Genomic DNA, 11,302 nt, shown 5'->3' on the forward strand with positions numbered 1-11,302 from the left:
TTTATTTCTTTTAACAAAAACAATTTTTAATAGTTTTTTAGCTAACAGTAACAACACTATTTGTAGTTTGTGTAAGATTTTGTAGATTCTTGCAAAACTCAATGTACAACAGTATACTCTTCCCAGAATTTTATCAGACTTCAAATAATAAAAAATAACAAGATTGTAACAGTTTTCACATTTGAGTAAAAAGTATGCGATTTAATGAGAAAACTGAAAAAGGCATCATGATTTCAGACAGACACGGATCATATTGCAATAACCAAAGAATCTTTACACTGAATGATATTTTGTGGCGTAATCATTTTGAATCCTTAACAATGACAAAACATTAGCACAAAAATTATTTATGACTTCAGATTCTTACACAATTAGGGTCCTCTCTGGGAGTAATGTTTCATCCAAAACCATGAAATTGATTTTAAATACCACTTAAGATGAAACAAAACAAATGGACCCACTAATATTTAAATGAAGGAAACATCATTTTCATAGACATGACTAATGTTTTCATTCATGCTCGAAATGGAAACCCTTAAGGAAAGACTCAGGCTTGTGAATCTCAAATGACAAAGCTAAAGTCAGAGGTGTAAGATCAGTCACTAGCATTTGTTAACTCTATGTATCCCTTCATATCAGCTCACATGTCTGTCATAAGACATTTTGTGACAATTAGAATTTATAAAATTGTAAGGATGATTTCAATGTACCACTTAAACTGGCTTAACTGAACATCAGTTAGTTTTTTTTTTAATATAAGGGGTTAAATATGAACCAAAAGTTTTAAGCTGGCTCTTCAGAGAGATGGTAACTGCTTCTCAGAGCTGCTCATGTTGGATAAAGACCACACATCATTCACCTCTGTTCATGGGAACATGAAACATGATCAACTTCAGATTATTCTTCATTTATTTGCCTTAAGAAGTGGTTTACAATATTAAATGCCTCTTACCTGTCCTGAACTGTCTGTAGGACCCATATTCAAGTAATGAACTGCTGTCCACACTGCGAGCCAACCCACGCTCCCTCCACCTGGAATACATCAATGATTGAAAGCCTACAGATTGCCTTTTGTACGGAGTACTGAGTGATTTCGGATTGAAGCTACATGTTCACAGTCAAAGTGAGATGATGCAAAATTCTGTGCTCCTACTCACCAGTGAAACACAAAAATAATCACAATGAGAAGAAGGGAAGTGATGTCAGTAAGAGTCCACATAAGCATGTACTCATCTGGTGTCTGAGAGAGAGGGGAAAACCACAGGAAAAAAATCCTGAATGAAAAGATGAACAAATCCCTGACAACTGTAGATGTGTGTCATTTACCATGAGAAAGAGTGGTCTTTGCATGCTCTTGAGGATGTGAACAGCATTCGTGGCGACAGAATGAGCCCCTGCACACCAGGCTAGAGAATACAGCCACGGCTCGCTGATCACGTACAGGTTGGTGCTGATGTTGGCAGCAGAGTATTTTCTGTTATTGATAAAAGGTCACACACAATCCATGATATTTATGTGTGACATATATTATATAGAGTACATTTGGGGTCTTGTATGCTCACCAAGTAACAGTAAAAACAGCAATATTGTGAAATATTATTCCAATTTAAAATAACTCTTTTCTATTTTAATATATTTTAAAATGTAAGTTATTCCTGTGATGGCAAAGCTAAATTTTTGGCAATTACTCAAGTGTTCAGTGTCACTTGATCCTTGAGAAATCATTCTAATGTGCTGATTTGGTGCTCAGGAAATATTTATTCGATTTGTTGATTAGAACGTTCAAAATATATTTTTTTGAAATAGAAATCTTTACTGTCACTTGATCAAATTAGATAGATAGATAGATAGATAGATAGATAGATAGATAGATAGATAGATAGATAGATAGATAGATAGATAGATAGATAGATAGATAGATAGAAGTGTGGAGTAGATTTTATATCTATAGTGTGCATCTGTTTTAGCTTATCTCTTGAACCTGATTTCTTTCTCTGACATGGAGCTGTAATGGATGTTGAGTCTGGCTATGTGTCTGAGCTGAAGGTCCTCCACTGGTGCTTGTTCGCCTGTTGTCTGTTGTAAATCAGGGTCGATTTCTTGTACAAACTCCCTGAGCTCTGGAGGCAGCCACAGTACCTAGGTAAAAATAAAATAAACATATATAATCTATAATCTATATATTAAAAAAAGTTCATAAAAACCACAATCTACACAAAAGTCACCTTTTAAACTTTCCCAAAATGAAACAATGTAATGGCATACCTGACTGGAGTGAATGGATGACTCGTTCTGGATGACGTCCAGGGTGCGGGATATCCAGGCATCTCTATAAGGGTGACCCCTGGGCGGCCGGTACAGATCAAAGATTACTAGTTTCCCATATTGAGCAGCCAAATCCAGAAAGGCCCTCAGTGTGCACACAGACTGATTCTGAGCCTGCAAGCGCTCATCTGCGCTCAGAGATGAAGCTGTTCCAAAGGGGTCTTGCTGAGTGGGAAACAATAATACTCTTTGATTAATGTTTAAAGGTGGTTTTAAGCAACGAAAATATAATCTAGATAACTAATTATTTTTTCAAAAGTAAAAAAGCTTCCTGCAGCCTAACAGAGAAGAACCAGGATCCAGCGTTGAGACTCTGCAGCTCTTTCCACGTAAACATAGCAGGTGAGGTGTGTGTCCAGTTAGGAAACACGTCTTTTACATTAGTTGTCCTGCGTAGGTTCTTATCGTGCATGAGGAAAGGAACTCCATCATAACTGCACCAAGAGACAAAACAATGTTATAGAGGACTTTTCCCCATTTTAAATAACACAGGCTTTCCATGGAGCTGACCTGATAGTGACATCGGTCTCCAGACCATCAGCTCCAGTTGCCAATGCCTTCTCGAAAGACATGTAGGTGTTTTCAGGGGCAAGCTGAGAAAAGATACCAAAGAAGCATTGCTTTTTTCTTCAGTCTGAACATGGTACATTGCATGTCTGCTACATCCTGTACTACTACAGTCTTGATATAATAATTGTTTTGGAAATACTGAACTAATAAGTCACATCATCACATGTCACATTAAACTTGAAGTATTTTAGCCTAAAAACCTTTAATATTCAAATGCTATTGCTTGAACCTGAAAAACCTAAGAAGAGGAATGAAGTGTACCATTGGTGCTCCCCTGTGTCCAATTAAAGCAGGAGCTGATCCCAGACTGCACCTCTCTTTAATGCAGGGCGAGTGCATGCCCAGAGGAACCAGGTAAAGAGTCAGTAGAACAGTTATATACAGCACCATCATGGCCATCCGTCTCACTTAAACAGACAAAGGCACATGTGAATTCACAGTAATAATATGCACTTTCTCTGACATAAGCTGCATCAGGGTGGTGCTATTTTTTAAAGTATGTATTTCCTTTTTAGAAGATATTTTGAAAATATATTATGCATGATCAGGGCTGTACAGTTACATATATAAAAAAATTGGTCTGTGCAATGAATAATTTACCACAGTAGCACATGTGCGATACAGGTTGGCATGTGTGTGAGACAGATACGCTTTTTTGTGTGAAGTGAGCATTTGTTGTGTGCTTGTTCGTGTGTTAGATTAGTCTGGGGCTGCACAATTAAAGGGGTAGTTCACCCAAAAATGAAAATTGTCATCATTTACACACCCTCATGTTGTTCCAAACCTGTATGAGTTCCTTTTTTCTATTGAACACAAAAGAATATATTTCAGAGAAAATTGGTAATCTAACAGTTGGCGGTAGCCATTGTCTTCCATAGTAGGAAAAAAAAATATTATGGAAGTCAATGGAGCTCATCAACTGTTTGGTTACCAACATTCTTTAAAATATCTTCTTTTGTGTTAAACAGAAGAAAGAAACTCATACAGGTGTAGAGCTGAGCAAATATGGGCAAATCTCTTTACTGCCCTAGTACTTCAAAAAGCCTTTTAAAGGTATACATGTGAATTAAATGTGACACAATGGCCTTCATCATCACAGTATGTCAATGCCTATCTAGTGCAAGGGATTTCATCAATATGCTGATTGAGGACTGTTGGGACACTCCAGGCACAGGATGGTTCTGTCGGGAGAGACAGAGTCATTTGCACCTCAATGACACGTCTGTACCATTTGCTTCACAGGACATATGCTTTCAACTACATACTGTTTATTTACTAGTTTGTTCTAATATGTAACTATGCCATGTCTGACCGCTTATACACTGAAATGAATGGTGGTGAACTTAATAGACATGTTAAAGTATCCTAATGTACAATCTAGGTACTATTGGTTAAACATACATTGAGGAGAATATGTTAATGTTCTTCTCCCCCTCGGGATCACCACCCATTTGTCTCATCTTTTGGCTTCCGGTTGGTTGGTTTCTCTGTTGGTATTTCACTCATGTTTAACAATGGTTTGCTCAGGGTATAAGAAGGAAAGGTAACTGTTGATCGGGGAGAAAGGCTTTAACCCCGCCACTCCTGCACACCGGTGTGTAACCACATATTCTAAGAAAGGCTTTTTCGGCCTTGTTTACACAACCGTACATTACTTGTTACAACGACGTTTTCAATACAGTATGTTGTTCCATTCTACTGTCTGTATGTTTAAACATGTAACTTAATAAATAACTTTGCCTGCTTTAAAGGCTTTGAGAATCTTTCATTTTATCACTGATGATGTTGAAAGCTAAAGTGATTTTAACTTTTGTTATCTAAACGTTCAGGTTAAATCCTACGTTTTCCTATCAGTTCTAAGAAAGACCTTTACCTTTAAAGAAAAAGAGGTTAAAGAATAACAACAACTTTAATGGAGTCAGATTAATTATATTGGAGTCAGATAAATATTTGAATTATACACGTCATCCTTTAACTGCCTTTTGTTTCGATTGTTGGTTCAAAATAGCAGCATAAGCTTCCAGCCTTACACAGGTTTGGAACAAGATGAGGGTGAGTAAGTAATGACAACATTTACATTTTTGAGTGAACTATCCCTTTAACCCGAAATTCACTAAGATCAGAGAGGATCGATTGGTTTGCAGTAAATGCTGCTCCATCTTTGGAAGCGCTGTGAATTTGAGTCACTTATAACGTGCATTTGACAAGCAACAGATTTTTTTCCATGATAAATTAATACTTTAGACCTTTCTAATGATTTATAGGAAAATGAAGCAGTATTTTCAAGTGCTCAATCAAGAATATTGTTTAGAGGCTGATTAGTGATATTGGGCTTTATAAACAAAATTGACTTAATGTTAAGCAAGAGGAAAATAAAATATTTTATATATAAAATAATTTAAAAACAATTGAGTGAAAAGGTTTGGATTTTGTGTGCCTTGTAGTCACATGCCAGTTTAAGAGATGAACTGCACTACTTGTGGTTGTTTTCAGAGATGGTCACAGACCTTTTTATACTTGCGCTATTGTGTGGCCCTGTGTATAATACATTTAAACTCATTCTTACCTCTCATATTGAGCCGGAAGACATGAAAGCCTACCGGCCAAGATAATAGAGTCATTAAAACTACACCACCTATGTGTAGATATGGGGCAGTTACCTGGCAAATGGGAATTGGGAACTTTAATTAAAAATATCACAGTAAATTTACTCCAATATCAATATTACATAGTAGTAGATAATAAACCTGCCTGAAAAGATAAAAGCACAGTCTTCCACTCCTTGCTCCATAAATCTGTGAGAACAGATGAGGCCACGATGGAGAGAATCAAAGTCACTGAGATCCCAATCTATCAGAAGAGATTTCATCAGTCACAAGTGTGAACAATAAAGCCTCTTTATGTAAAGACTTTTAATAGTTACATAGTTGAGATGAAGTTACCTTGTGACACCAATGTAAATATAACCTCTGGCCTTCTGAGAGAAGACAAACTCCCAGCAGCTGTGAATATTAACATATTTCTTACCAGAAAATTATCATATGGACCTTTTAGTAACCTCTGAAAGTGACTTAAAGCAAAGTCACCATACAAAAAGCAAAAAAAAGCAAACCACATTGACAATAATGCGATAAGTACATTTAATATGTCATGTCTATAATAATCTATAATAGTGATTTCATAACTGTGGGGTTTTGTAAAAAATTTGGTCAAAACTGTAATGAGAATTAATATTCCTTAAGCACATACCAGCAGAACAGCAACATAAGTGAACAGAAAAACAGCAAGAATCAACAACACAATAGACCATGGAAACCAGAAGCCCAGATTTCCAAAATTAAACCTGGAGACAAAGCGAGAGAAATATTACTTTAGTGTATCTCTCAGTGAAATGACCTAACTTGAGAGGCCTTTAATAAATTATACGTTCAGCTCAAATTATTTATTTTCTGTGTAATTAACTATTAAAGGACTGTTCCAAGTTAAAAACAACTTTATTTTTTCACAAAATGAACATTAATGTGTTACCAAAAGAAGTCAATGAATAATTTAAAATATATATTTTATGTGACACAAACCAGTCAAAGTCATTGTAGTCATTCCGTGCTTCACTCCAAAAGTACAGGAACACCAGACTGAGACAAAAGGTCAGAACGATAAGAGCAAAACTGCAACACTCCGGCTGCAAAACAGTTTTTAAGCCATTACATAACACATACATCTAGCTAACTATAATTGCATTTTAAACCTGACCTAAATATTCTTATAATAATCGCAAAAGGACACAAAACTTAAAAGTAGGCGATTTTTGTGAGAAAAAAGCAGTGTATTGAGCCAACTCATTCTGTAAAGGTTCTTATTTGCTTTGATCAGATGAACTTGTACAAGTAAAGTTAACAGCTTAATTTGTAATGATCTGAGCATGTGCATTGTGAGTTAGAATGAGAGCACCTTAGAGCAGCAGCAGTGTCCAGGCTGAGCATGTGTGCGCTGGGAACGTCTCCACTGGCAGCCGTAGAGTCCAGCTAGACAGGAGACAAAGACCTGGTGCTCATAACGCTGTAGCAACCTCTGGCGTGCCACTTTCAGCTTTCCCAACTTCAGTTGGGTTACCTCGGCTGCTGTTCCCATAAGCAAGACAAATGAGGGTTCTGTCGATGTATAAACATATAATTATTTTCACCCCTAAATAATTTCGCAAAATGTGACCCTGGATCAGAAAACCAGTCTTAAGTAGCACGGGTATATTTGTGGGAATAGCCATTGTATGGGTCAAAATTATAAATTTTTCTTTTATGCCAAAGATCATTAGGATATTAAGTAGGCTAAAGATCATGTTCCATGAAGATATTTTGCAAATTTCCTACCGTAAATGTATAAAACATTTATTTTTGTGAGTGAATGCAGCAAAATCGCGAACATAAATGGACAACTTTAAAGGCGATTTTCTCAATGTTTCGATTTTTTTGCACCCTCAGATTCCAGATTTTCAGATTTATGCGAGGCTGATTATAGGCTAGGCTACAACATGGTCCCCTCATCCTGTACAAAAACCTAATAATGATGGAATTTCTCCAAATGTAAAAGGGCAAATTACTGCTCACAAAAAACAAAAAACTTTCATTTTTCAGTCTAATAAGTAGCCCCACCCAAACGTATGCCGTTGAATTTGGATGAGAGTTGCCTCCGTTATTTCAATTGTCATTTAGGCTATATTTGTGGGGCCAATTGGTATAAAAAAAAGTAGGCTACACCGTTAAAAATACTCATTCAGCATTTTTAACACAGCTCATAGCTTATAAAATGTGATCACAACATGTAACTGAAAACACGTACGCACCATTCAACACAAATAAGTATTAATAAAAGTATTGTGAATTCATAAAGATTGTCTAACATACATCCCACATCTATTCATAAACTTTAAGTCCACGGAGATAAAAACAGGATGATATGAGCCAACAAACTTGTTTACACTTTACAGAATCGCTGTTAACTTCACAGTTTGGTATACGTATCGAATTTTTGTTAATTTGAGAATTATGTAACGATAAACAGCCCAATGTCTCACCGAATATCTGAACCCGCGGTCGCCGTCACATCAGAACCAAGAAACAGCGCCGGTATCTCTGTCCGTGTTCGCTTTACTCCAGTGAAAGAAAATACTTCCCGTCTTGACTGGCCAGTCGAAGAGTGTGGCGCTGCATGGATAAGGAGAACGTGAAAAAATACCCAGCTCTAGAATCCCTGCGTTTGTTTTTCAGAACGGTACTGTTGTGCGTCAGAGTCTGATAACTTTGATTTTGCATAACAACGCTTTGAACTTGCTAGGCGTACGTTTTTGTGTGGTTGTTTAGTCTTAGCGAACTGAAATTATATCTTTTAACTTTTTCTATAAACTGATAAATTGATATATGAATAATAAATTAACCGAAAGCGTTAGATTTGTTGGCCTTTTCATAAGTAAATCGGATGCAGCGGTATTTCATTAAAAGCAAGCATTTTCACGAAGCCTTAAACAAAAATATAAAGCTCTATTGAATAACAAACAGTAATTAAAACGCAATGCTAATTGAAGAAAAGAAGCTGAAGGGGGTTGGGATTATAAACTTCTGAGTTCAGTTTAGTTCACGGTCGTTCATCCTGTAGGCAGTTATCCAAGGTAGCCTACCACTATCTTTCCACAATCAAGAAGTTTTTCACAGTCAAGTGTTGCCACTGTGTGTGCAGAGCCAAATTACGTCTTGGCAAAATCAAGGCCACCCTCTGGATGTAATAGACACCTCCTCTGTGAATTGAATTGGTGGAGCTTAACCTAAAATGTAGGTTTAGGGATAGGGAGGGTTATAACTTGGGTGGGGTTAGGTTGTGGCTGGACCTTCAAACTCCACCCATTATGCCCAGAGAAGGGGAGCTGCATGTCAGTCTCCACCCATTTGGCTCTATAATGAGCAGTCCCTGATAGCACATGTAGCTACATCTCAGAGATGTCTATTGGATGTGTTTACCTATCTTTTACCGTCTATGGTGTTTACGTGTTTACATCTGGAAGACATTTTTTTAGAGTGTTTGCGCTTCTGCAATATGCCTCTAGGACGTTTCCTGTCAGACGTTAAATAGACATTTAGAAAAACGTCTTTAAGATGTTTATGATTTAGAATGTAAAACTGACATATTAAAGACGTCTCTCATGATGTTTATAGCTACAAATGCTTTCTAGATGAAGTGCTCTTTAACGGACATCTTGCAGATGTTTATGTGCTATCTGACACTTCTTGCTCAAGTTTTTCTTACAGTATTATTTCATTTGAGCATCTGATTGTATTTATGCTTTTCTGAACTCACATTAAAGTGCTTTAGCCTACTAACTGTAAAATTGCAAGGTTGTCCAGGGTTGTTTTTATTCCAGTGAATAGCCTACGTCTATTTTTGTCTAGGTTAGGTTTATTTAAAAAAAAAAACAATTTCTGTATAGCAACAAAAAGAATAATTTCACCATTATTGTCCCGGAAAAAGATTCACTTGAACAAATGCATTGAACAAAGTTCATTGAATGCACAGCACAATAGTGGGACACCCCAACCTCCTAACTATAGTTATGAGCAATTATATGTTTTTGAGTGTAACAAGGTTTAAAGGCTCAGGGAAGGAGGGGGAAACCGGCAAACGATGAACGTAACTTTAATTACGAAATAATCAAACAGAAAAACGAAAGTAAAACAGCAGCCCCTCACGGACGACGGTCGCATATAAACATAATAAAACACAACATAAATGTCCCAGCCAGGGCTGGTTCTCTGTCGTCTTGCACTGTCGTCATTCCTCTTTTTATCCTTCTGGAGCTCCTCCGTGAGATCCGAGAGCGGTGTGGCGCGCATGGTGATGTTCATCTCGGCCCCGGCCTGCTTACCACATTGAGCTTGAACAATATAGAGTGCTGCAGTGATGACGTTTTTGTAGGCTAATCTGGAAGTTAGAATTCTTGTTCACTCGACAAAAACCTAATAGGATTTTTCCCATTGGCTTTGTGACTAAAATGGTGCTAAAATGCTAATTCGTTTCCAGGTTTTAGCCTACAAAAATACGCCATCCCTGAAGCACTCAATAAATACAATATGATGTTGTAGGTAGACTGTGTTGAGACATGAGTACAGTTGAAACACCTTAAATAACTTGCGTGCGCAGCATGCACAAGTTGTGATTTTTGCTGTGCACATGTGTATTAGTCTCCTCTTTGATCATGGGAAATTTTAACAACGTAAACATATCTGATCCAAAGATATCAGCAAAAGTTTTTTTTCCAAGATAAGACTTTTCACTTCACCATGCACACTTCACAATGAATAGCTTATTATCCTTGTGTGACTGTTAAACGTAACTGGTATCATCACAAACGTTATTCTGTGCCCTAAAAACTGGCATATTTCATGGCATTGTGTCAAGGTCATTGCAAAATCTAGAGAAATGTGCCAGGTGACCATGAGCAGGGTATGGTTGAGACACAAGTGTATCACGTTTAGTTGTTCAGTGTTATGATAACAGGTTTAACATCGTAATTAGCCAGCATAGGACGCAAATGAAAATAAAATGTGATATTTGTGATATTTAAATTTGTATTATTAATAAATATATCAAATATATTGTTCCTGTTTTATATATTTTAACCAGTGCTAATTTAAATAAAATGAATTAATTTAAATGGATGAATAAATAAACATGTTCCCCACTTATTTTTTTCTTTATTTGTCTTTATTTATTATATTTGCAATGAACATTTAGTTACCTTTAGGCTACATCATTAAAAATGGGTGTCTCAACTGTACCATGGTACTGTCTCAACTGTACCACATATGGGTACAGTTGAGACAAAGCTGAGACAAAAAGCACCTTATTTTTAAGAGCTAATTGTGGAAAATACAAACTACTTTGTGGGTATTATTGATTGATAATATCTAAGTCTACAAGCTAATGAAATGTCATGTGGCATGTATACATTACAAACTTAGAGTTCAGCATAAATTATAATAATAGAGTAGGCCTATCCTACTCTTTTCAATATAAGAGTTATAGTCCTACTCCATGTTACATGTCAGCTTGATCACTAATAATATGTCATGAAACATTTTGAATCTACAAATACTGATAATAATATTAGAAAAATTAAAATCTAGAACAAGGTTTAATGGTTACCTTTGGTTTATGCAAATGAAACTTTTCATGCAAAATTAACAATTGTGTAGTGTCATCAACTATGGAAACGCCAGTGATACAGTGTAAAACAATCATCATGGGTTCGTCTATTTTAAATATTTTATGAAATGGATAGGACGATGTATTAAAATTAAAATTAGTAGGCCTATCGCTCGGCGCCAGTGAACTGAGTGAAGAATCGGCACACTAGCACAAA

General features: G+C 36.4%; 1 protein-coding gene across 2 annotated transcripts; it reads right to left on the bottom strand.

Annotated features, from left to right (window-relative positions):
- On the bottom strand, positions 1 to 8,546 carry gdpd4b (glycerophosphodiester phosphodiesterase domain containing 4b). Of its 2 annotated transcripts, XM_077233063.1 has the most exons (16): positions 7,967 to 8,546; positions 6,847 to 7,046; positions 6,474 to 6,577; positions 6,145 to 6,238; positions 5,838 to 5,897; positions 5,647 to 5,745; positions 5,462 to 5,555; positions 3,157 to 3,302; positions 2,836 to 2,918; positions 2,609 to 2,759; positions 2,266 to 2,490; positions 1,982 to 2,139; positions 1,327 to 1,474; positions 1,158 to 1,240; positions 953 to 1,032; positions 1 to 861 (listed from the first exon to the last, which is right to left on the bottom strand). In XM_077233063.1, exons 2-16 carry the CDS (start codon positions 7,024 to 7,026, stop codon positions 797 to 799), a joined length of 1,770 nt encoding a protein of 589 aa, XP_077089178.1. In that variant the 5' UTR covers positions 7,027 to 7,046; positions 7,967 to 8,546; the 3' UTR covers positions 1 to 796. The 2 variants fall into 2 exon arrangements, with proteins under 2 accessions (XP_077089178.1, XP_077089179.1); XM_077233064.1 differs by lacking the exon at positions 7,967 to 8,546 and having other exon boundaries at positions 6,474 to 6,530; positions 6,847 to 7,013.
- Positions 8,547 to 11,302: the final 2,756 nt, after the last annotated feature.

Source organism: Siphateles boraxobius, unplaced genomic scaffold, assembly GCF_051911475.1.
Source record: "Siphateles boraxobius isolate OS27281-9 unplaced genomic scaffold, OSU_SipBor_1 18, whole genome shotgun sequence".
NCBI classification, from domain to species: Eukaryota; Metazoa; Chordata; class Actinopteri; order Cypriniformes; family Leuciscidae; genus Siphateles; species Siphateles boraxobius.